The following is a 27,248-nucleotide window of genomic DNA, read 5'->3' as shown; positions in this document are numbered from 1 at the left end:
TGATATTAATAATTAAGTATAAGACTAACTTGAAGAGCAAGGCATCAAAATATAAAACAGAGTAGTCTTTTTCTTGGAGTCTTCGAAGTATACAATATTTGCAATTTTGTTAATTTCTAAAAATTTCTTTTTCTAAGGAATTGGAGGCACAACATAAAAAGGAAAAGCTAAACTTGGAAGACGATAAAAATCAGCTTCAACAAGAGCTAGAAAACCTGAAGGAAGAACTGGAAGACAAGCTGAATTCAGCCAATCAAGAGGCAAGAATTCTTTAGGCCAATCAATCACCTATGTTATATCTCATTGATAGTACCTTATTTAGTAACATGTATAAGTAGATGAGCCTCAGTGAAGGTAACATATCTGGAGTAAAAATAATCGAAAACTTTCTTTAATGCTGAAATTTTCTTAGTGACATTGATTATATCTCACCAGGTAAAAATTTACTACAAAAAATGTTGGACCAAGATGCTTTTTTGGGGAAAAGCAAAGCAAAGGAGAATGTCCCGTTACAGGAAAGAAAACAAAAGAGTTTTTTCTACCCTTTTGCAAAATATTGACTTTGTATTCTCTACCCTGGATCTTTAGGTAGTGACATCTAAAATAATTTTTAAATTCTATATGAAAATAGTATTGTTTAGCTTGGAAAAGAAAAGACTAAGAATAGAATGGAATAAAATGTTATAAATCAAAAAGTTGTGAATAGAAGAAATGTAAAGACAGTTGAAAAGCTATAATATTGCTTGTTCCATCCCTTGCTGTCCTGTGTCCTGGTTCATCTGCATCCTAGAACAGCCCCCCTACCGTCCTCTTTTCCTTCCTTTCCAGCTCATCCTTCATGGGGCTCGTAGACTGGTCTTCCTAAAACAAGTTCTTGTCTTGATGTGTCTCATCTTGTCAGCTGTTCCTACCTCACTAGCCTCATCTTTCCCAACATTCTTTAAGTCCTGCTTTTTCATCACTCTGCTCTTGCTCACAGACACCACACCAAAACACATGAGTGCCCCTGGGCAGGCTAATGATTTGCACTCAGTATTCTTTAATTATCTTTAAACATTTATCCAGAGAAGGTACCAAGCACGACATTTGGATATAATAGAGAATTAATGTTGTTACTGGTATTAGCTCAGTCTCTCTTCAATTGTCCAAGATCATCCACTGCATGCCTCTCTCGTGGTCTGTGATCCTTGTGGTTATGGTGTCCTGCTGTCGTTAGAAGGTGGTTTAGTGACCATCTGTGTTTCTCATGCAGGTGCCCTGGAGTTCTACTCTCAATTCCAAGTGGTTTCAGCATTCCTCCAACCTACATATTGTAATCTGAGAAGAGTTCTAATTAATATGTAATTGGTTTTGCTTCTAGATACATTCTCAATTATGTTTTAGCACCTTGGTAATATTTTGGTGCTGCTTTAGAGTGGCTCCCAAGAATCTGCCTGACTCATCCCTCTGTATGTATCTGCCTCCCCTTCATGCTGGGACATTTTCTTTCTTGTCCTGCTTTGCTGGCTAGGATCTCCAGAGACAGTAAGCATTCTTGTTTTGTTTCTTGCTCTTAAAGTGAAGGACGTCAACATTTCACAGTTAATTATGATGCTTCTCTGAAGCTTTATTTTGTAAATGCTCTTTATTAGGTTTAGAAAATTCTCTTGTAATTCTAGTTTCCTAATTCAAAAAAAAATTACAAGTTGATGTTGATTTTTCTGCATCTATTGGGAACATACTCATTTTTCTTTAACTTGTTAATGTGGTACCTTACATTAATCAATTTTATAATTTTAAATCAACTTTGGAGTTCTAGAATAAGTCCTAGTTAGTCATGACAGATTATGTATATCTTTTTTATATAATACTAGATTCAGTTTTGTAATATTCATTTTAGGATTTTTAAGCCTAGGCTTAAATAAGATGGCTTCGTACTTTTCCTTCTTTATACCATCCTTTTCTGGTTTTGGAATCAAGGTTATATCAAGCCTCATAAAATGAAGTAGGACTTATATCCTTTTCTGTTCTCTGGAAAAGCTGTGTGAGATTGAAATGCTTTTGTAACCTTAATTGCATTGTGGTTCATGTGAAAACAATTTTTGAAACTTGTTAAGGCCTAGCATTGTGACCTCACACATAAAAGAAGTTTAATGTTCTGAGTGCATCCACTTGTTTAATGCAATGTAGTCTGTATTCCGGTTCATTAAATCAAGATTTTAAGCTATTTTCTTCAAATATTCTGTATTCTTTTCAATTTTTATCTTCTTGATCTATCAGTTTCTAAACACTGATACTATGATGGTGTATTTGCTTATTTCTTCTTACATTCTATCAATTTTTGCTTTATATATTTAGAGGCTTTGTTATATGCATACAAATATAAAATTGTCTTAGCTACTTAACGAATCATACTTTTTGGCTTAGTCTGTGTTATTTGATATTGTATAAGCTGTCTGGTATATCTTTTTTCATCCACTGAATCTCTGTTTTTCTGCATCCTATGTTTACGTGTGCCTCTTGCCCAACACATACAGCTGCGTTTTAAAAAATACCTAGTCAGAAGTTTTGCCTTTTAAATAAAGATTTTATTCCACTTACATTTATTGGATGGAAAATAGATACATCTGTGGAAAGACAGGAGGAAAGAATTAGGGGGGTAGTTCATAAAAACGGAAAGTGATTGTTTTAGAAAAAATTAAAGAATGTACTATCTTCATAAGTTGGTAGATCTTGATACCGTTCCAAGTGAAATAGCCTCAAAATGTAAGTAGTTCAACTGTGGATCTAGATGATAAATTCGTGAATGCCAGAATCATAATAGTATATTAAGGGAAGCTAGTGAGTTTAAAATCTCAGGTGGAGGATAACCATGTTATCCTATGAAATGTTATTTTGGGATCACCTTTGAAGACAAAATAGTAGGCTGGATCATCAATAATTCTGACCATTTTGGTCTTTTAAAATGTTCTTATAACATTTAAGTTGTAGATTTTCTTCTGGAAATAAGCTTTATAAGTGGATAGATATTTTTTCAATATTTTGTTAAAATGAAAAGCATTTGGATTTGTTTGTTATAAGATGTTCTGTCACAGTTGTTATGCTGCCTGACACATGGTAGGAGATCAGTAAATATTTGACATCAATTGTAGTAATATTTTTTGGATCTGTCTCCTAAGGTAAAAGAAATAAAATCAAAAATAAACAAATGGGACCTAATTAAATGTAAAAGCTTTTGCACAGCAAAGGAAACCATCGACAAAAGAAAAGACAACCTACTGAATGAGAGAAAATGTTTGCAAAAGATATGACCAATAAGGGGTTAATATCCAAAATATATAATCAGCTTATACAACTCAATATTGAAAAATAAACAACCCAATCAAAAAATGAGCAGAAGACCTAAGTAGTCATCCATATGTCTACTTTGGAAAAATGTCTAACAGGCATATGAAAAGATGTGCAACATCATTAATTATTAGACAATGCAAATCAAAAACAACAATGCCGTATCACCTCTTACCTGTCAGAATGGCTACTATCAAAAAGTCTGCAAATAACAAATGTGGAGAAGAGGGATGTGGAGAAAAGGGAGCCCTCCTACACTGTTGGTGGGTATGTAAATTGGTGCAGCCAGTATGGAAAACAGTATGGAGGTTCATCAAAAGACTAAAAATAGAACTACCGTGATTCAGCAATTCCACTCCTGGGTAAATATCCAAAGAGAACAAAAACATTAATTCAAAAAGATACATGCACCCCTCTGTTCATAGCAGCATTATTTACAATAGCCAAGATATGGAAGCAACCTATGTGCCCATCAACAGATGAATGGATAAAGAAGATGTGGTATATATTGGATTGGCCAAAAGGTTCATTCGGTTTTTTCTAGTAGCCCTTAGTTGTCTTTAACTTCATTTGAAACAATTTTGTTAGATTGTATGTGACAGCTGTCATATCAACGTGCATTTAAAAAAAGACTTACCAAAATTGGCTAATTTTTGTATAGCCATCTTAATATTGAAGATGGAAGAAAAAAAAGCAACATTTTCAGCGTATTACGCTTTATTATTTCAAGAAAGGTGAAAACGCAACCGAAACACAAAATAAGATTTGTGGGACTTCCCTGGTGGTGCAGTGGTTAAGAATCTGCCTGCCAATTCAGGGGACAAGGTGGGTTCAATCCCTGGTCCAGGATGATCCCACATGCCATGGAGCAACTAAGCCTGTGCAGCACAACTACTGAGCCTGCGCTCTAGAGCCTGCAGGATACAACTACTGAGCCCATGTGCCACAACTGCTGAAGCCTGTGCGCCTAGAGCTCATGCTTCGCAACAAGAGAAGCCACCACGATGAGAAGCTTGTGCACCACAACGAAGAGTAAGCCCCCACTTACCACAACTAGAGAAAGCCCGCACGCAGCAACGAAGACCCAGTGTAGCCAAAAAAAGAAAAAAAAGAAAAAAGATTTGTGCAGTGTATGGAGAAGGTGCTGTGACTGATCGAACATGTCAAAAGTGGTTTGCGAAGTTTTGTACTGGAGATTTCTCGCTGGATGATGCTCCACGGTTGGGTAGACCAGCTGAAGTTGATAGTGATCAAATTGAGACATTAACTGAGAACAATCAACGTTATACCACATGGGAGCTAGCCCACATACTCAAAATATCCAAATCAAGCATTGAAAATCATTTGCACCAGCTTGGTTATGTTCATTACTTTGACGTTTGGGTTCCACATTTCCACATGCTATTCTCTACTTAAATGTAATGAAAATGTTCCATTTTTAAAACAAATTGTGACAGGTGATGAGAAGTGGATACTGTACAATAATGTGGAACGGAGGAGATCATGAGGCAAGCGAAATGAACCACCACCAACCACGCCAAAGGCCGGTCTTCATCCAAAGAAGGTGATGTTGTGTATATGGTGGGATTGGAAGGGAGTCCTATATTATGAGCTCCGTCCGGAAAACCAAACAATTAATTCCAACGAGTACTGCTCCCAATTAGACCAACTGAGTGCAGCACTCGACGAAAAGCATCCAGAATTAGTCAACAGAAAACACATAATTTTCCATCAGGGTAACACAAGACCACGTGTTTGTTTGATGACCAGGCAAAAACTGTTACAGCTTGGCTGGGAAGTTCTGATTCATCCACTGTATTCACCAGATGTTGTACCTTTGGATTTCCATATATTTCGGTCTTTACAAAATTCCCTTAATGGAAAAAATTTCAATTCCTTGGAAGACTGTAAAAGGCACCTGGAACAGTTCTTTGCTCAAAAAGATAAAAAGGTTTGGGAGGATGGAATTATGAAGTTGCCTGAAAAATGGCAGAAGGTAGTGGAACAAAAGGGTGAATACATTGTTCAATAAAGTTCTTCGTGAAAATGAAAAATGTGTCTTTTATTTTTACTTAAAAGCTGAAGGCACTTTTTGGCCAACCCAATATGTATGTAATGGAATATTACTCAGCCATAAAAAAGAATGAAATTTTGCCATTTGCAACAAGGGATGGACACAGAGAGTATTGTGCTTAGTGAAGTAAGTCAGATAGAGAAAGACAAATAGTCTTTATGTTAATGCTTATATGTGAAATCTAAAAAAGGAAAACAAACAAACGTATATAAGAAAACAGAAACAGACTCACAGATATAGAGAACAAACTAGTGGTTACCAGTAGGGATGGGGGGGAGGGGTTAGATGGAGTATGGGATTAAGAGGTATACTCTATGTATAAAATAAGCTACAAGGATATATTGTACAGCATGGAGAAATATAGCCATTATTTTGTAATAACTTTAAAATGGAGTACGATCTATAAAAATATTGAATCACTATGCTGTGTACCTGAAACTAATATAATATTGGAAATCAACTATATGTCAATAAAATACAAAAATAAAAAAATTTTTAAATAAAAATTTATAGGGCTTGATATGGTGCATGGTAGAAAGTGACTCAGGTATCTAGCTTAGGTATTTGGACAGATAATAATGCCACTGTTGGAAGATAGGAATCTGTACTTCCTGTAGAGGAAAAATACAGTGGATGGCAAGACATCGAGTTGTTTGGCTATGCTGACTTTGCGGTGATTGTGAGACATCTAGGCTGGAACTAAGTAGAGTGTGCAGGCTTGGAGCTAAAGATCAGGCAGTCTGGAAGCCATTTAAGTAGAAGAGCTTACCCAAGGGTAGCTAATGAGAAGATTGCTGGTAACAAGAAGTGCACCAATATTGAATTAACAGAGCCAGGAAAAGCGATTGAAAAGGAGAAATCAGAAGCATGAGAACAAGGATTAATGGATATCAGAAAAGCATGAAAGCAGATACTTGCAAGAGGGTGGAAGTGTCAGTGTCAAGACAGTGAGTAGGATCAGACTATGAGGCCTGAAAATGTTATGCAATCAAGAGTTCTCTGAGGACTTACCTGTAATGTCAGTAGAATAGTAGGATGGAGGCCAGAGTTAATAGGTTTAATCTGAATCATAGTGGATGACAGTGCTTTTTTAAGACTGTATGTAAATGGATGAGAAGAGGGAAATGAAGTTAGATTCTTTCTTCAACCTTGTACCAAAAAAGTTCCAGGTGGGCTAAGCATTGAAATGTAATATTAAATCATGAATATAAATATAAATAAAATACAAAACTCAAGTGACAAAAATACAAGGACAAAGAAGGCTTTTTGAAATATGATGGCAGTGTCATGAATTAAAAGCACAGAATATTTGTACAGATATCAAAACACGCCATAAGCAAAATTATGAGAGGAGAAACTGGGAGGGGTGGAACAGGTGATTGGCAAATTGTATGAGTATTGATTGGTACCTAATATTTGTATGTTGCTTTCTCGTTAAAGAACCTTTTTCCATATATCCTTGAATTTAATTATCATAGTAACTCTGTGAGGTAGGTATTTTTACTGCTACTTTATACTGGCAGGCCCAGAACTTGAAATTAGATTTTCTCCTAAATTCAGTACTCTTGAACTCTGTTAACAGTCACTTTTCTTCCATTCATTCATTCACTGCTGCAGAACACATTCTGCAAGCCAGATGAACACAAAAAGTAGAGAAGATACAAGTAATCTATGTAGACTAGGGAAATGTGACATAAATACAGTGACAGAAAATTTTACAGCATTGTAAATGAATATTATTTACAAATATGCTAGTTAATTTTCAAATTTAAGGAAAACTGATGTCTTCGTATGAGAATTTAAATTTCTAAAATGACTCAAAGTAGTTGAACAACCTGGCCAAACCAATTATAGCCATGAAAGAAACTAAATAGTCCAACATGTATCTAGAGAGGCACTAGACCCAGAGGATTTTAATGGATGAATTATACTAAATTTTCAAAAAACAAGTAAATCTTAGCTATGAAAATATTTCAGAGCCCAGAGAAAAAAATGGAAGCTCCCAGCTCATTTTATGAGGTTGGCATCCCTTTAAAGATACTAACAAGATAAAATGCTACCATCACTGGAATTGTTCAGCATGTGCATATATCTGCATGGAAAGGAGACAGGAAGTTGGGGGCAGGGGATTTCGGGTCAGAGAGGGGATTAAAGAAGGATTTTCAGTTTTCTTTGTGATGTCTGTATTTACAGTGAGAAATATTCAGGTATTATTTTTTAATTACCAGTTGTCATTTCTGTAGAGTTTTGGTAAGCTTGGCTGTTGTATAAAAATGAGATTTTTACTTCGTAATATTTTCCTAGATAATTTAAAGTATTTCATTTACTGATTTTATAATAGTTCTCATTACTTGAGGTCTGCTTAATCAAGAAATTGTCTATTAGCTCCTAATTTCAAGAGTGTGTAAATTCAACTCTTAACAATTTCAAGACACACATTTTTTATGGAAACATAGAGATCACAACATATCCTAATTTAAGCTACATTTACCAGCTTATCAATATTGACCTAAATCTATCACTTTTATAAATAGATGGAGAACAGGGCTCAAATGAAATATAAGTGATTCAATTTTAAAGAGCAGTTTTAAAAATATTTTTATCTAAAAGATCCTTTTTTTCTCAATCTTGGGTATGATCTTTATCTTCAATTCTTTTTTATAAGTATTTGATTATATGATAGAACCAGGAATTCACAGGAGCTTGAGGTATCCTTGTATTTACATGGTTGCCATGACAAAGGGAAATCATAAATATGGAGGTCTTTTCAAAAAACAACAGATGAAGACTATCATGGTTGAGTGCTTCTTCCAAATTCATCAAGAAAGATCCATCAGTAAGATTACATCTAAAGAAAAGACTTTAAGAAAACAAACGTGACTGTTTGCTAGTCGATTACACTGAGGTGTATTAAAAGTACTGTATTTACTTGCAGATTGGCCACCTCCAAGAAATGGTAAGCAAAAGTGAACAAGGGCTTGGCTCTGCAGAAGGACTCATTGCTAGTCTTCAGGACTCCCAGGAAAGACTTCAAAATGAGCTGGACTTGACTAAAGGCAGGCTGAAGGAGACCAAGGATGCTCTATTAAATGCTGAGGTAATGTCATTATCCTGTTATAATCTAAATATCAGCAAGGTAAAAATATAATTTACTTTGCTTAAAGTTTATTACAAACATCACATTTATATAGAATTATTATTAGTTTCCTAGGACTGCCATAACAAAGTACTACAAACAAGGTGGCTTAAAACAACAGAAATTTATTCTCTCACAGTTCTGAAGATTGAAAGTTCAAAATCAAGGTGTTATCAGGGCCGTTCTCCCTTTTAAACCTCTAAGGGAGGATCCTTCCTTGCCTTTTCCAGCTCCTGGTAGCCCCAGGCATTCCTTGGCTTGTAGCAGAACAACTTCAATCTTTTCTCTGTCTTTGCATGGCATTTTTCCTGTGTCCTCAGATCTTCTTGTAAGGACACAAGTCATACTGGATTACGGGCTTACCCTATTTCAGCATGGCCCCATCTTACCTAATTACATCTTCACTGACCCTGTTTCCAAATAGCATCACGTTCTGAGGAACTGGGGTGTTAGGACTTCTACATATCTTTTTGGAAACACGATTCAATCCGTTAACACTTAGTATGCACAGTTCTTTTACTGGTAAGAGTTGAACTCTCATGTATAGCAACTAAGTGATTCTCTGTGACCTACAGATTTTGGAAAAGATTTGTCTTTCCTCTTCAGGGTCATGAAGCAGAGCAAATATGTAGACTGCATTAGAAGGTAGAGAAATGAACCATACAACTAGGGGGACAGTAGCTAGAGATTTATTATTTTTTCTTTCAGAGAGATGGTTAAGGTGTGGGCTCTGAAGTCAGATTGGTTGGGTGTGAATTCTGGATCTATCACTTAGTATGTAACTTTGGGCAAGTTACTTTTTCTCAGTCTTAATTTCTTCACACAATGCAGGAGAGGTGGGGGATGCTAATGCACGTCATACTGCTATTGTCATAATTGACTGAGGTAAACCATTACAGCACAGTGCTTAGCAAGATAGTAAGCACTCAGTAAATGTTGCCTTCAAATTTGATTTTTTTAGCTTAGAATTGGGTTCATTGGGTTCATTTCTTTAAGTTCCTTGCTCATATTTACATTGTTCTTCTATCAAATAGTAGAACATAATAAAAAACTTAAGCAAAACCTTATCAACTGTTCATTTTCTGTTCTGCTGGACAAATTTAATTGAGAAAATATAGGTGCTGCGTCACAGTTTACCATAACTTTGAGTAAGCTGCTTAAGAGCAAGTGTTTTCTTTACTTCTTTTCCCACCCCAATAATGTCTAATAAAGTGCTTTGCATTCAGTAAAAGAAATACTCTTTGAGAAATTCTACTCCATTCAACACTGTCTTTGGTGGAAAAAAATAATTCTTAGAGGCAGAGTACTTAGTGAAAATGACAGTTGGCTAAGATGGCTGAATTCAGGTTTCAATACTTACTGCTTACTAGCCAGGTCAACAATTTCAGCCCTGACTTGCTACTTTCCCATCAATCTGGATATGCCCCTCAACAATGCCGCAATGTGCTACTAGCACATGGGTGATCCAGGAAGGGTCGTTGTGTTAACAGAAGGATGGACCATCATCTCTTCCTTTTCCGTTGTACCCTAAGAGCAGACACTGCTGGCAGGGATCAATGGTTGCCAGTGTTGTCCAAACAGGTCATATCCAGCCCCAAGGTCCAGAAAACCACTTGATTTATGCTACTCTACAGAGATTTCATATATATCATAATAACACTAAACCCATGGACCACTGGTTTGAAGTTACAGGATGAAAATAGAAGCCTAAATTTCTCATGATTATTTTAATCATGTCAGATACAACGATAATGCTTAAGCTTTGTAGATAGCATACTTTTGATATGAATGGGAATGAATTTTAACAGCGTATCTGCCTATGTAATGTGTGTACAGGTGAAGATAATTGAATTCTTAGATACCTATGATATGGAAAATTTAGTTAAGATTATTCATTTAATGCTGACTTTAAACTATTAAAATAATTTGCAAACTTATAAGCCTTAATGAAATATAGTTTGCACAAGGGCATTTAAAATATTAAATGGGTACCATGATTTTATTGTCAGAAAATCTCAAGTAATTGTCATAGATAGCACTATCAATTATTGTGCTGTAGAATTTAAAAGTTATAATGCAAGCACTCTGTTATTTGAAATAAGCAACAGTGACTTTGCTTTTGAAGGCTAGTCTTCATTGAAAAGTTTTTATTCTTCAGAGTGAGCTAGAACAAGAAAGGCAACAGCATGAAGAAACACTTGCTGCCATGAAAGAAGAGGAGAAACTGAGAGTGGACAAAATGGCCCATGACTTAGAGATAAAATGGACTGAAAACCTTAGGTACATTCTTTACTCAGTAATGTAATCTTATCTATACAGATGTGCTGAAGAAAATGGTTTTCTGTCATATGGCTTATATTGTCTCATTCTTGAAGCTGTAGTAGCAGCATTTTTAATGAATTTTTCCCATGATTAATTGTAGAGAAATTGGAATTCTCGTTTTCTGCTCAAATATAGATTACTTTTCATTTCATTTCCTGGACTATAACATAGGAAGAGTACTCACCTGAAGTCAGAGGACTTATTGCTCTAGTACCTATTCTGCTGTTAATAATTTGATAAATAAATGATCTTGGATAAGTTACCAATTTACTTTATGGTCCTTAACTATGAAATAATCACCTCTTATTCTGAGTTGGCTTTTGAGGAGGATTAATTAAATGCTTAGAAAACCTGCAAGCAACTATACTGCAGTTATTGAGAGGAATAATTCTCTTCACAAATTAAGTGCATTTGTTCTATTTTAGACAAGAGTGTTCTAAGCTTCGTGAAGAGTTAAGGCTTCAACATGAAGAGGATAAAAAGTCAGCAATGTCTCAACTTTTGCAGTTAAAAGAGCGAGAGAAAAATGCAGCCAGGGATTCATGGCAGAAAAAAGTAGAAGATCTCTTAAACCAGGTAATTAATAGTCTGTAGATTATGGAGGTTCATTTTCCTTGACATTCTCTAACTACAGAAATATAAAACATTATATGTTAATTCACTGCATTTTGTCATTTTTCACAGGGCAAACTTAAAATTTTTTAAATGTATAAAATAAAGGAGACATAAACTTATGAAACCGTGTGCTAAATAATTATGTTACATCTGCAGTCCTAAATGCTGAGAAGCACTTACAGTTTTTTGGTTTAATAGTTGAAATGAATGCATTAAAGATTTTAAATGGAAAACTTTTATTTTTTGCAAGTATAACATCTTTTTCCAAGCCATTAGATACCATTTGGGCAGTGGAAGGTAAAATTTATTAGATGTTATTCTGATTTCCTAAAGCCACTTACCAGAAGTGAGTAATTTACTTTCCCACCAACAGGAAGTTGCCTCTTATGCTTCAAAATGACATAAATGAAAGGTGGTTTTCTAAATCTATCTTCTTATGTCAGGCTTGTTATTTCCAGAACATTTATAACTATAATTAAAAGAATTTGCACATTTTCACTCATTTACACAACTTCTAAATTTATGAATTCTTAACAGTCTCCTGCAAAGCCAGTAATTAAATAGGACTGACTGCATGAGTCACCACTTGATAAGCAAGTGCAGAACTTGGACAAGAAGCAGCTCAGCAATTTAGTGCCAGAAATCCACTATTATCTTTCTATTGTGATCATGATGAATTTCAAAATAAACAGGGCAAGCTTTTTGTAAGATTATTTATTACATAGGTACATACGTGCAGTGTCTTTCAAGAGTACTTTGAGCCTGCCAATTTGTGACTGGTATTTCATAATAACTTATAATGTTACTCTGGAAAGGGAGTATACCTACGTGAATATTTACGAGCTTTCGTGAATAAATAAATCTGAAACCTTTGAAACAAAAATAAGAAAACAACAACTCCCATTAGAAGTTGGTCAGCATGTTAGCATTGCTTATTAGTTACCTTCTGTGTACTTACATTACATTTCTACTTCGGGATCTAGAAGGACAAGTTTTACTGGGTAGAGTGGTACTACTCTATGATGTTCTTTACTTTGGAAGATTTAATTTTATCGTATAATTCAACTACATGATAAAAATGGAAAACATCCTTAAAAGTCCGCCTTGTTTTTCAATCAGGAAGTATAGACATAGACATTTTCTGGCTAGATTTGGCACTGTAAAGAGGGCCCACCACTTCTCCCACCTGTTTTCTATCAAGTTATTTTATTCATTATTCATTTACTCTTCCTTATATTAAATTGTCAGATTTCATCCATGCTTCTCTGATATTCTTTTCTTGTCTTGTTTTTGTGTTTTTTTTTTTTTTTCTTTTGGATACCTAGTCTACATTGTTCATTCCCGAGGGGACATAAAGCTTTGCATCTTGTTCGAGGTCTATGTATTGTAAAATACTTTATTACATGTGGCTCCAATTTTTGCTAGCTTGATAGAAATAATTTTTAAATCAGTTTTCAAAGCAGATTAACCATAAATATCAAGATAAGCAAGAATTAATTGCCTCCAAAGGTAAAACTGTTCTGTGCTGCTTCAGGCCATTTCCAAAATTATAGTATCTTCCTTTCTTGCCACTTCTAAAATATGTAGGGCACACACATTACCGTAGATAAGCTGGCAAATAGCTGTTGCATCCGTGATTGTCTGCCTGAAGAAAGTTAAGAAAACAACTAAACAAAGGATTTCACGTTAAAGTGAAAGTGGGTATTATGTTCGAGGTTTCACTCTTTGTAGACGTATGAGATGACAACAGTTCTAGCAAGTCAGCAATTTTTTAATGGAACTTTGTTTTGGAAAGAAGACCCTTCCTGGCTCTTTGGATCTTGTTCTCTTGATTCTTTCTGATAGTTTCCTAGAGGCTGTGCTCTGACACCTGCTCCACCACTTTCCACTTGCCTGACTCCTGCTCAGCCCAGCTCCTCAAACCTTCCACCCCCCCACCCTGAGCCCTACAGCCATTCCACTCTATTCACCCAGCACAGCCTGCACCCCTCCGCACTTAGGGAAAACAGACCTGGCTTCGTGACATTAAGGAAGTAAGAGTAGAGAATAGAATGGGAAACAGCCAGGGCCTAGGCAGAAGCGTATGTTATGAAAGGTATCAGAAGATCTGCATTTTCATGTATTTTAATTATTTCTGAGTGAACTGAACACACGTCTAACTTTTGTGCCTTAGCTTACATGTATTTCATCCTACTTAGAGCAAAGAAGAAGTAAAGTAATTTCTCTTTCACATGAATTTAAACTCTTGAGAGTTAAATTTGATTTAAACTAACCCTCATAGCCTACGTATCAGAAAAATGGGCATAGAAAAGCATAAGAATTTCATTTTTCTTTAATCAGATGTTTTTTACTTTATGAAAAGTTCCAAAAGGTATTATTTTCATTCTGTGCTCCAATCAGAGCCTAATTTTATATCTTTTAGTTTTCTTTTAATATTTCATTGTGTTCTTTTTTTTCTATTCAATGATTACACTTTAGTGCAAAACTAATTATGCTTCCTGGGCTGATCAGTGCGTACATTTGAATTCCTTGAAAGCAAAAGAACTACATTGTTATTTTTTAACTCAGTCTAAAGAAAAGCGATTATATAGATTCCCCTGTGATCGTATTTTCTATTTGTGATCCTAAACTGTCATCATTTATTTCTTTATTTCACCTTTTTCAAGGCAGATTTAATTTTGGGACCAATATGACTTCATATTCCAATGCCCTCATTCAGATCAGTGGACTGAGAAATTTGAGAGACACACAGATCATTCAGGCATAAAATTATGGAAGTTTGTAGTTTATGTGTGACTTTCCATTTTGAACTTTGAGGCCCCAAGGTCATTTAGCTGGTTATAGCGATGTATATGACACAGTTTTTACTCTCCACATATTTACAGTGTAATAGGGGAAAGATTTGTGTACAGATACCTACAGTAAATGTCACTGTGTAGTAAGTGACTTTATAAATGGTCTGGACAGTTCGTACTGTAGGAGCAATGGTGCAGCAGCTCTACCAGCTCACCAAGCTGGTTGTGCACATACCTTCTCAGCTTCATATTCAGGGTCATCACGGCGGTGGCTTGCAGTCATCCATGGTGGGAGTGTTTACATCACAGATACAGCACATGCTACAGATGAGGGCTTTGTTTTTCAGAGAGCCGTTAAACATTTACCAGCATACTGCTGGGTAGGAGAATAGAGTAGAGAAAGAGTAGTATAACCAGTGCGACTGGGAAAGAGTTCATTGAGGAGGTCAGCCTTAGTGTGACTCTTGAATAAGGTGAAGGATGAACACAAATATTTGTATTCATTTACCAAACATTTAGTTGAATATACTCTTATTTCCCAGGCACTGTGAGGAATACAGAAAAATAAGAGGACAGTTGGGGAGAGAGATCATTGTGAAAAACTTTGACTTCTAGGCTTGGGAGTTCAAAGTTCGCTCAATAAGCTGTGAGATTCTATCAAAGGTTTGTGGACAGAGGAATAACATGCTGAAATTTTTATGTTAGCTTAATATGGCTGTGATGTTGAAGTGAGGATGAAATGGAGACATCTTGATATAAATCCCTAAGTTAAAGTGTCTGAAGCAGAACTCTTGAATGCGTGCCATGCCAGCCTAAGGCAGCCCGCCCCCCCTAGACCCCTGCCATTCCTTACTGCTCAGCCTCCTCTCTCATGCTGAACAGCCAGCCTGTCAGCACTTCCTGCTCTCTACCTTCAGAGTAAGTAATCCCGGATCTGCCCGTCTCTCACCACTTCCTGCACTACCAGCCCAGGCCAAGCCATTTGCAGTTCTCTTCTGCACCGCACCTGGAACCTACATTTGGTCTCCCTGCTTCTTCTCTTACCTACCTACAAATTGCTTTCCAACCAGCCAAAGTGGTGCTCTTAAAACATTAAGTTGGATGAAGTTATTCTTCTTCAAATCCACCAGTGGCTTCGCATCGCGTTTAGAACACAATCCACACTCTTATTATGGCCTGCAGTAGCCTCGTGATTCGGACCTTGTGATTTGGCCTTTGGCTGCATTGCCAGTGTCATCTTCTGCCACTTTCTCCCTTCCTTTTTTACAGTCATACTGGACTACTTGGAGTTTCTGGGCCACACACACCAAGCTTAATCCACCTCAGGGCCTCTGCATCTGCCGGTCCCTCCAAACGGAATCCTCTTTCCCCAGATCTACATAGCTTGTGCCTCAATTTGTTCAATTCTCTGCTCAGATCTTAACTCCTCAAAAAGATCTTCCTTGACCACTTTAAAGAGCACCCTCTGTCACTCTCTGTCTTCTTATTCTGCTTTGTGTTTCTTCAGAACACTTGTTACCACATAGCATCATGTTGATTCTCTTCCCTATTAGAATGTAGTTCCATGAGAGCTGGATCTTTATCTGTATTGTTCACTGCTGCATCCCCGGCAGCTTAAGCTGTGCCTGGCATGTAGTAAGCCCTCAGTAGTTGTTGAATAAAGAAAAACTGAGGCACGGCATCCAAAGAGGAAGTTGTCAAATATGTAAAGTACAAATAATTCTACCCAAATAGGACCTGAGTCAAGTTTATTTCACTGAGAATTACCAGAGAAATTGTAAAGGAACAAATCATGTAATTTGATGGAATACTTTGGTAAAGGAGAAGGAAATGTTAAAACTGACCCAGGATTTGAAACCAGGATAATGAAAAGAAGATCATCATCTGAGACAGGGAGGTCACGACAAACTACTTCATTGAAGGGGGCTGAGGTGGTAAGTTTGGTTTTAGACGTATTGATTCTACAGTCCCAGGATATTTTGGCATTTGTCACGCTCAGTAGGAAAGAACAATGACATGAATAAGAAACAGAGCATTAAAATCAGTGCTCTTGATCAAGAGTGACTGAAAAGCCAGTTTCTTAAGGCTGTTGCAGACCGCTTTCTGATTTCTAGACTAGTGCTGTCTAAAATGGTAGTGACACGCCACCTATGACTGTTCAGCACTTGAAATGAACTTCATCCAAATTGAGATGTCAGTGTAAAATTTATACCGGGTTTCAAAATTTTAGTATAAAAAAAGAATATGGAATGTCTCACTAGTACTTTTTATATAATTTCATGTTGAGATGCTAGTGTTTGGGATATATTGGGTTACATATATGCCTCAAAATAATTTTACTTTCTTTTTAATATGGCTACTAAAAAATTAAAATTACATATGTGGCTCTGAATTATAATTCTATTAGTACTGGTCTAGACTACTTAGAACGCAAAATTTTGAGTAAATTTGGCACTATAAGCTCAGGACTCATGCTGCTGGCTCTCTCTCTTAACTCTTTAAGAAGTTTTATGTTAGGAAGAAAGGAATTCTCTCTCTTTAGAAATCATATTTCTGTCTATTGAAAAAAGATTATATTTTCATCAGTTTTATGCCCATTTTAAATGAGTAACACTACTACCTTTTAATGGAAGAATAGCTGCAAGCAGATTCTGAGGTAGATGGACTAGAAAAGGACTTGGAATAATCATCTCTTCTCAGCTAATTCGAACCATGACCTTGACGGAAGCCCTAAGCAGTGCCAGGAGATCAGTGAAGCTGACCCTGAAGGTTCAGAATCCTCTCCCTAGAAATTAGGAGGGCAGGAACTATGTAAAAGAAACGTCAGAGATCCAGCCTGAACCCTGGGAAAATAGAAGACTTGGGTAAGGAAGAGGGAAGTCAAAGGAAGAAGAAGCAGGAAGATGAAGAGAAATAACATGGAGAAAAGAGAAAAGCCAGCTAGAACAGAGAGTGGGAATAGCAGCCATGGCTCAATTTTGCTTTCTCAGAAAATGTGGAATGGAATTAAGGTCTACCAAAAACCAACCAACATCCATTATACTTCATTGTTCCTACTTCAGTTCCTGGATTCAAAGTTAATTTGCAATGTTTTCCTTAGTAAATATGGAAGTTTTAAATTTTTCTTCAGTCAAAAAAATTAATGACATTCTTTCTTCAACTATGTTATATATCCTCTTTTATCAGACCTATGTTATTTTTCTGCTTGATTTTTTTTCTTCTAAAATAAATAGTACTAAATTGCTTTCTGAATTAATTTGCAAATCAAAAAATATTTAATTTTCTTTTCCCTGCCAAAAAGTCCCTTTTGCAAATTTAAGTCTGTCCAGTTTTTATATTGACATCTTTAGGAGAAGAGAGTGAAGAGATGAAACTATGATATCTATACCTAACTTTAAAAGAGATGTTAAAATACTGGGTAGTTTTAATGTGTACTGAGTGTGTGTGTGTGTTTATCTGTTCTGCAAAATACTATAGTAGGACTGTGATGAAATGCAGAACAGTTTGTGCCTTCAGGGGTACTAGGGCCCAGAACACACCTGAAAAATACTTAAGAACTTCTAGATGGCATTGTAGTAATAAATCAATTTAATCTATCTCTGTTTCCTATGGCAAGATACTAAAAAGAATTAAAATATTTTGGATATGAAGGCATTCAATGGATGTAGGATTATAAAGTTATTTAAAGACGTAGTCTCTGAGAAGTGTTAAGATTACCTAACATATTAGATTTTCTCTACCTTAATTTCATTTAAAAGCCAGTTATTACTTAATTTAGTTAAAATATTAAACAGTGGTTCATGACTTTTTCTTCTATTTTTTGCTTCAGGAGAATTATTAAAGTTGTGATTCCTACTTCTAATCTTAGGTTTATTGGTTGCTTTTCTCTAGATATTAGTATATTTGAAATTAATATTAGAAAAAGCTTTACATAATTTAAGAAATTACAGTATTATATATTAAATATTTAATTTTGGAACATTTTATTAAGATCTAACATATTTTACTTGAATTGCAACATAAGATTAGTGTAGATATTGCTTCAAGGAATTTAGAAATTTAACAAATGACATTTCTTTTGTTAGTAATGAAAATTTTATTCTATCTGTTGGCATTTGATGACATTTTGACATATGTCAAAAATTCAGTGCTTCTGATATGCCAGGCACTGTGTCAGACCAGTGATGCGGTTGTAATGATCTCTGCCTTCTCATTGCTTATAATCTAGAAAAGAAGGCAAATAGAAATAACAGTGTGACACCTTAATTCATTACAACCATGGGACACAAGTGTATGTACCATGAGGACCTACCATAGTCTGGGAACTTGGGGAAGGCTTCTCGAGTAGGGGATCCTTTACCTGATACCTGGAAGAGAAGCAGTAGTCAGGCCAAGAGGAGAAGGAGAACAGCAATCTGGGGAGAGGGGGAAGTATGTGCAGAGGCCCTCAGCCTGCCCCCATATACCTTTGTTCTGGGGAATAGAGAGCTAGGAAGGTGGTAGAGGTAGGCAGGGTCGGATCTTGTTTGCCTTGTTGAGACTTTAAAGGGCAATGAGGAGCTACTGAAAGGTTTTAATCAGGAGCATGACACATTCAAATATTGAAATTTCAAAACTCTGACTGCAGTATGGAGAACAAAATAGAGTAGGGCAAGATAGGTGCCATTCAGTGTATGTTGCTTCCCTCTTGGCAGTCTGTCTTTGTTCAGATGAATATTTTCTGAACAAATATTTACTATACTCATTAGTTCATTTCTCTGAAGGGTTACGTTTCTAAGTCTTAGATTCTGTTGGCTTTTGTCAACAGGATTTATGCAAGATATACATATTTTTTCTAAATAATTTCTTTCTTTTTCGTTCTCTAGCAGTTTCTCATTACTGCTTATGTTACTGTGGGGAAGGGGAAAAGGCAGAGAGTGGTAAGAACTAACTCAATAATCAAAGTCCATATCATTCATCTAGTCTTTTAGTGAACGTTTATTGACCACTTACTCTTTGCCAGGTACCAAGTTTGGCATTTTGGATACAAAATATGAACGAGGCAGGGTCCTCTAAAAGCTTGTAATTCAGTGGATTTCAATAGTTATATACCAATATGTTTGTAAACTACAAACATGTAAAAAACCTGTGCTATTTTCTAAATGAATAAACTGAGGTTTTGAACAATGAGATTACTCCTAAGAGCACAGTTTCTTATGTACAAAGCTGTAAATTTCTAATTAAGTGCAGCAATTTTTAGTTATTTTCAGTTTTCTTCCTCACTTAGCTGAAAGTCTTATTATATTTGTCCTTCAAGACTAGAAATGCTGAAACATATTAGTAAGCCTTCTATGCTGAAGTATCCAAGTGCTCTCAATGAGCTGAAGAGGACCTCTTGAGGCCCTTTTCACTCATCTCAAAAACTAACAAGTAGCTTAAGATGCTTTAAAACAAATTGACTATTATATAGGGCATTGATTTTTATTAGCATGGATCTTGCTCATATAGAATATTGCCAAATAATATTTTTGCATACAGATTTTTAGTTCATCCAATATTCTTTCAAGCAAACATTTACTTGGGGGATCTCATCCAGTTTTGTGGTTTAAACACCATCTGTATGTCAGTGACTTCCAAAGTTAAATCTCCAGCCTTGATGTCTTCACCTAAATTTAGTCACTTGGTTGTCTAATTGGCATCTCAGGCTTAGCATGTCTGACTCAAAAGTATTGATTCTCAGTCTCTCAAAGGTATTGATTCTCAATCTCCATCCCATCATCTTTGCTTCTTGGCACTGCTTTTTGCTCAAAGGATGAGGAGTCATCCTTGCTTTCTCTCTTTCCTTTATCTCTTATGTAATGTCAATCCTGTTTATTCCACCTCCAAAGCATATCCCAGCACCACCTGCTTCCACCTCCCTTAGAAAACACTAGTCCAAGACACCATATAACAACCTTCTATCTAGCCTCCCCAATTTCACTTTTTTCCACAAACTTGAAGTAATCTTTTATGATGTAAATCGGATCATGCCATTTTAAATGTCACGTTTTTCAAAAGATCTTTCCTTACCATCAACCCAGTATCACCTCTAGTCATTTCCTGTCACATCAACCTTTTTTGTCATATTTACCATGAACTTTTTCTTATTTTTTGTGTATGTTTGTTTTACTATCTTATTCAGTTCTCTATATCACTCTGTACTTCCTGGAATATAATAGTACTCTTAATAAAAAAGTTTTAAACAAAAGAATAAATCTTACTTCATTTATGTAGTCATCAATAAGGGTATTGTGACCCAGCACCACTGTTGTGCCTTTTCTAATTGCTGTTGCCAGGTCTATGGTGTAAGTCACCCCAGGGCACAGCTTAGCGACCATGCCTTTGGTTTAGATATTTCCATGGCCTGCCAACAGTATGTTGACAGAGTTAGTGACCATATGAGTTTAGATTCCAAATGTTCAAATATACTCTCAAATAAAATCTAAAATCTAGAATTCCTACAGAGAACCTCTGATCTTTCATATTGGTCTAATCTATCAGTTCAGGAATCCTAAATAACATATATATTTTTGTCTGATGATACCTTAAAGAGTGAAAAAATCTACTTCATAAGTAAATGCTATACATTTTACATTAACTTCTAATGCCAGAACATCAGTTCAGAGAAATACAAAGAGATTAAAAAAAAAAAAAAAAAAAACTAAAAAATCCCTCAGATTTTCATAAGTTTTGTGAAGTCTGGAGAAGTTAAGTTTTAAGTGTCTCAGTATATAAAGCATATTATGAGTATGAGAAAGCATAAAGAAAAAAAATAAAATTAACAAACTAACTTATTTAAAAGTATGAGAGTTTAAACTAAGAAGTTATGGTATAATCAAATAGAAAGTTAATCGTTTTTCTCAACTTTGGTAAAATTGTTTACCAAATAAAAGCTAGCTTTAGTTTATGACACACCAAGGGATATTCACATTATGAAGGCAAAAAGAAAATTATGTTTTGTCTGAAAATTTGATTAGTGTCCAAAGTAAAAACCATTTTACAGGAACTTTTCTAGTTATATTAATAATATAAATTTAAAATACCATTTTGTATCCTTGGAAGGCACAAAAGTGAGGCAATTGAAAATGAAATCACATTTTCTCCACATTTGGGGGAGGGAGAGTGTGTGTTTTTCCAATGGTTTGTCACTCAGAATTCCAATGAACTTCTAAAAAATGAACCTAGATCATACATAATTTTACCAAATATATCCTAGAAAATAGGGTTGAAAAGATATGAAGGCATCTCTTCTTCCTTTCCCCTGAGTATAAAACCAGATTATTATCAAATCTTTACATTTTCAATGATTATCCATATTTATTTCTGCCCCCCAAATTATGTAGTCAATCAAGTTAGTGTTTCAGTTCTCATCTGCTCATTTCTCATAAGAGAAATCCTTCTAAAACCTACTCCAATGCTGAGTGGAATGCTTTGAAGCATTATATTGCAGATTTCTGGGAGGCATTTAGAACAGTAATATTCCTTCTAGGTGCTTCAGTAACCATTATCTTTTAAACTGACCTCTGGTTTACTTGTACTAGCCTTTGGTCTCTTGCATAGGTAAGTCTGCCAGCCCACAAACATCAGACACTGTTCTAAGGGACTATAAATAATTTAGACTCTATGATGTAAATTTCTTTTTGTCTGATTTCTTAGAACTGTTTTCAACTTATTTTTTTCTTGAGCATATTGTAATTAATGTTCTGTGTGTTACTCTCCCTTTTTATTCTTTCTTTCACTTAGTTGATTTCTGAATGTTTCCCTTTATTCCTGTGATCTTTTTCATAGAGGCACTCTCTGGGTGAAGCTTTGCATAAATCTATCAACAATGTAAGTGACCGGCACTTACAATTTGTACATAAGGGCATGTTGCACTTTTGGTTTTGCATAAACATCATCACCGCTTTAAAGCTTTAATTTATGATTTTTAAAAAATACACTTTTTGGCATTCAGTAAGATATGTTTTGTATATGGGTAACAAAAGCTTCTAACTTTCAGGCATGCATTTGTGTATGTGCATACATCTACCACATTGTATTGATAAGCATGTATTTTATTTTAAAGCCAAGCAAGATTTTACCTCTCACATGTAAACTTCATTATTTTAATGTTTACTTTGAAAGATATAGTAATATTTTTGAAAAACTATTAAGTTGTTGACTCTCATAAAAATGGAAATAAATGTATTTCTTCTTTTATTAAACTAGTTTATTTTTTTTTATTATTATTTTTTTTTGCGTTATGTGGGCCTCTCACTGTTGTGGCCTCTCCCGTTGCGGAGCACAGGCTCCGGACGCACAGGCCCAGCGGCCATGGCTCACGGGCCCAGCCGCTCCGCGGCATGTGGGATCCTCCCAGACCGGGGCACGAACCCGTGTCCCCTGCATCGGCAGGCGGACTCTCAACCACTGCGCCACCAGGGAAGCCCTAAACTAGTTTATTTTTTGAAAAAGTAGTATCAATTGACTTCTTAAGAGTATTAGATAGTTGTGCAGGTTCATAGATTCAGAACATATTTTACATTTTAATGTTAAAATTACTAAAAGATTTAAAGCAAATGGAGTAAATCCCTTTCCTAAGAATTGGCAAAGCTATTCTTCTACTTATGTACACTAAAATGTGCAGAAATTAAGCTTCAAAGTTATATTCCATTTAAATACTCATTAAAAATTTTTTTCTTTACACGTGAAGAGAGAAAATGAGATTTATTTTCACATCAAACCCATACCCAACTTGTTTTTTTAAAATAAGTTAACAGAGAGCTAAGGATCTTTGAATATTTTTCTTGATATCTTAGGGCAGAGGTCAGCCAGCTGCTTCTGCCAAGGGCCAGACGGTAAATATTTCTGGCTCTGTGGGTCATGCAGTTTCTGTGGCAGCTATGGGACTCTGCTATTGTGTGAAAGCAGCCACAGGCAATATGTGAATGAATCTGTTAATCTACAGAAACAGACTGTAATGTGCCAATTCCTGACCTAGAGGAACCAGGTCTTGAGTCTAGAGATAGCCTGTGAAATTTTGATAACTTCAAAACCATGTTCTCATACCTTTCTAATTTCTTTCTACTATGCAAGAAAATTTTTATCTACTCTTTATATTCAACTTTACTGTCTATGTAAAAATTAGAAATACATGAATACATTTAATGCCAGCTTCTTTAATATATTTTAAAGTAAGCAATAAAGATATTTATCTCAATGTTGGTGAAATAAGGCTACATTTAGAAATTTTTTTAAACAGTCACATAGAACATAGTAAGAATTTGGGCATGATTGCTATATTAATCCAGATTTTTTGACATATGTGCTAATTGGGATAGAAATAAGAACCCAAATAAGATATGAGTATTGTCAAAAATTAGTTGAATTGTACTTCAGAATACTTGCAACGACAGTCACTTCTTCCTAAATAGTTATAAATGAAAAGGTGTTCATTAAAATAAAAACAACCTTACTGAAGTTGAATCTATTAGTAATTGAAATGAGAATACATTGACTCATCTCCTACAAAATAAGTAAAAGGGGTTTGTAACACACTGAAATCCCCATTCATTAATTCTCTTTTGTAACATCGTAGTCATTGAGGATGAACTCATCACTCAGTCATCAACCAAACAAGATGTGACCTTGTCAGTGTCATTCAGCAGGGTGAGATCTACCCACCCGCTCCACACACTGTCTTCAGCCAGCCTTCCATGCAAGAAGTTTCCCACTATATGCTGTCTTGTTCTAAAAAAACAAGTGATCTGTTGATTCCTCTGTTCCTTATAAAAGCTTTATAATTTTTTTCAACTAAGAATGAGAGGATGATTAGAAACATATTCCAGAAATATCTTAAGGACATTAATTAGGCATTACTGTGGTTCTTAATAAGCTCAGTTTATAGGTCTTAGAAAATACCAAAAAAATTATGAACAATTCAGAATTTTTCGGGATGGTCATAATTTCAGAAGCTTAAGTTTACTTTTCTTAGCTAGACTCTCCAAAAATAGCAAATTAGAGGTTTAAAAAGGAAAAAGCATAGAAAGAATTAAAATATTCAGACACCTTCAAACATTTTACATGAGCATTTATGTAAGTTGTTGACATAGCAGTAAATTGTCCTTACTGTCCTCTACTAAGCCTATGGTAGCAGTTTTTAATGTTGCTTCATATATTTGGAAGTGTTGCACTGAATATTAATATCATGTGGTTTAGACGTTCTAGTAATTTGTGTTGGCCTTTCTTGTCAAAATTAATAAGTGTTCTGGCTCAACACAACGCCATACCTATAACTTATTGAAAAACGAAATTATATTTACACATCCTATTTTTCAAATTGCTTTTTCTTACTAATTTTCTTGTTTTCACAAAAATGAATGAACCCTCTCACACAAAACCTCTACCCTAAAAAGCAAATCATTTTTGAAAAATCATGATTTATAGAACAGCCTTCTTCAAAAACACACAGAAGCACAAGATAAACAGTTCACCAATATCTTGATAAACTGATCAAAAGTACAGGAAGAAAAAAGCATAGGTAATACTACTTGAGGAAAATATTTTGTTTTTTCCTCCTTGATCTCATAAAATGAACGGAGAGCAGAGGACAAGTAAAAGGCCAGGGCTTCAAAGACTTCTCTAGACATTGCTTTAAGATTATCATGAAAGAACCAGCCAGAGTCTTTTGTTTTATGAATTCTGGGGCAGTGGTTCTTGACTGTGACTGTGCATTAAAGTCATCTATGAAACTTAAAAAAGTTATGTACAGCCTTCTGATAGACTCATATGTGTGTACATTTAGACCGTTTGTTTTTTGGGGAGGGGGTTGGTGCAGTGTTTATAATAGCAAAACCAGGTGAGATGATCTGAATTTCCATCAGTAAGAATTAAAGTAATTATAGTGTATTTATACTTTGGAATGATGTCTATTAGGATACATCTGGCTATAAGCAGCAGAATACCCAGGTGACAGTGGCTCAAGCTGTCAAGATAATTAAATGCTCAGGTACTTTCTGTACTTCTGCTTTGCCATGCTCAATGTGTTAACTTCTGGACCCCAAGTTTGTCATGTCATAGTTGCAACATGGCTGCTACAGCTCCAGCTGTCATGTTCTTGAACAGCTGTGCTAATGCAAGAGACTCTCCTTAAGCATTTTTTACTTTTATCAGGAAATAAAGTCTTTCCCCTCCCCCCCCAATTCCCCACATACTTCCTTTTACCTTATTAACTAGAACAGGGTGATATGACCTTAGAGTTAGATTACCGTGACTTTCTTATCCCAGTCATAATTCACTTCTTGGTGCTGGGAGAGAGGCATACCATCTTGAAGATAGGGATTTCCATTCAGTCTGTGAACAAACTCAAGAGTTCAGCTAACTGGGAAGAAAGGAAAAGGGGGAGATGGGCATTTGGGGAGGCAAGAAACAGTGCCCGCCATTTGCATTATATGTAGTCATTGAAAAGAATGGGGCATGCCTACATGTCATGGGTTGTGTACCCTAGAAATGTCACCGTGCAAGGAAAAACAAACCTCTAAAACCAAACTTCTTGGCCTCCCTAATGGAGAAATCATTGAACATCATTGAGCAAATCCGTGAGTATACTCATCGTGAAGGGAGCTACATAGACTTGAGTGTTTGAAAAGCCACTCCATCACATAGCAACACCTGCAGGTCTGGACACCCTCCCTCATGGTTTCGCAAATGAAGTAGTGTTTCTTTCTCTGTGTAAGACATAGGGAATGTCTGTCCCAATCAGCAGCCCTATGGGTCTCTGTTCCAGCTACTTTAGACATTAAGCACTGGTCTCTCGAGGTGTGCCCTGGGGACCCCAAGTAACTTTTGTGTGTAAGACATAGCCAATATTTTGTCATGTCATGGCAGCTGTACTCTCTACATGGTGAAAAAAAAGCATCCACCCGTTTACACAAAATGTAGTAAAAAAAAAAAAAAAAAAAAAAAAGCAAAACAGGAGATTATATCAAAAGAGAAATAAGTCATAAGAGTCTGGGGAGATAACAAAATGGTAAAACTGGTTACCCTTAGGGATTGGAATTTGGCAAGGAAAAGGGAAGGAAGGAGACTTTCACTTTCATTTTATAAACTACTTTATTTAAAAAAATTATTTTTCACAATGAACACTTATTACTTTGGTAGTTAGGAATAAAAATATGTTAGGTAGCCTGGGCTCAATTCCAGACCTATTTAATCAGAATATCCAGGGATCAGGGCCTGGGCAAGTACATTTATTAACATCTACAGAGATAATTCTTATATACAGCCAGGTTTGAGAACCACAGATTACATTTACTATCTCAAGAAATACTTTGTTTCGAGGATAAACTATTTGTATACTTTCTGTATTCTTTCATTTCTGTAATAAGAGTGATTTTTTTTTTTTTTTAATTTAATTTAATTTATTTTATTTATTTACTTTTGGCTGTGTTGGGTCTTCATTTCTGTGCGACGGCTTTCTCTAGTTGCGGCGAGCGGGGGCCACTCTTCATCACGGTGCGCGGGCCTCTCACTGTCGCGGCCTCTCTTGTCGCGGAGCACAAGTTCCAGACGCGCAGGCTCAGTAGTTGTGGCTCACGGGCCTAGCTGCTCCGCGGCATGTGGGATCTTCCCAGACCAGAGTTCGAACCCGTGTCCCCTGCATTGGCAGGCAGATTCTCAACCACTGCGCCACCAGGGAAGCCCTAAGAGTGATTTTTTTAAAGAGGGAAAAAAAAAAACCCAACAGTGCATCAAAAACGTAGGATGTACATAATTAATGACATATCTCATGTTGACATCCTATCATATCCAGTACCTCAGATTTGATGTTTCGGTTTCTATTTTGAGGGATTTCTGCAAGCACCGTTGTAGAGGTACAGAATCTTTGTGAAACTGCCCTGTAGGAAGTAGGTAAAGCTTTCCCTTCTTCAGAAAAATGTATCCATATGTTTTTAATTTTGTCTGTTTGAAATTTTTACAACAC

The 27,248-nt window shown here is 35.8% G+C and overlaps 1 protein-coding gene across 3 annotated transcripts in view; it reads left to right on the top strand.

The window, feature by feature from the left end:
- The window catches only part of FAM184A (family with sequence similarity 184 member A), a gene marked incomplete at both ends in the record, with an annotated part of 116,731 nt that overhangs the window by 64,449 nt on the left and 25,034 nt on the right, over positions 1 to 27,248 (top strand). For all 3 annotated transcript variants that reach the window (XM_079716230.1, XM_079716232.1, XM_079716231.1), the window contains 4 exons: positions 138 to 260; positions 8,337 to 8,498; positions 10,696 to 10,817; positions 11,285 to 11,435. In XM_079716230.1, coding sequence (XP_079572356.1) covers positions 138 to 260; positions 8,337 to 8,498; positions 10,696 to 10,817; positions 11,285 to 11,435 — 558 coding nt within the window. The remainder of the gene's footprint in view (positions 1 to 137; positions 261 to 8,336; positions 8,499 to 10,695; positions 10,818 to 11,284; positions 11,436 to 27,248) is intronic.

Source organism: Hyperoodon ampullatus (genome assembly GCF_949752795.1).
Source record: "Hyperoodon ampullatus genome assembly, chromosome: 12".
NCBI lineage: Eukaryota > Metazoa > Chordata > Mammalia > Artiodactyla > Ziphiidae > Hyperoodon > Hyperoodon ampullatus.
This window is presented reverse-complemented; position numbering and strand designations above follow the sequence as displayed.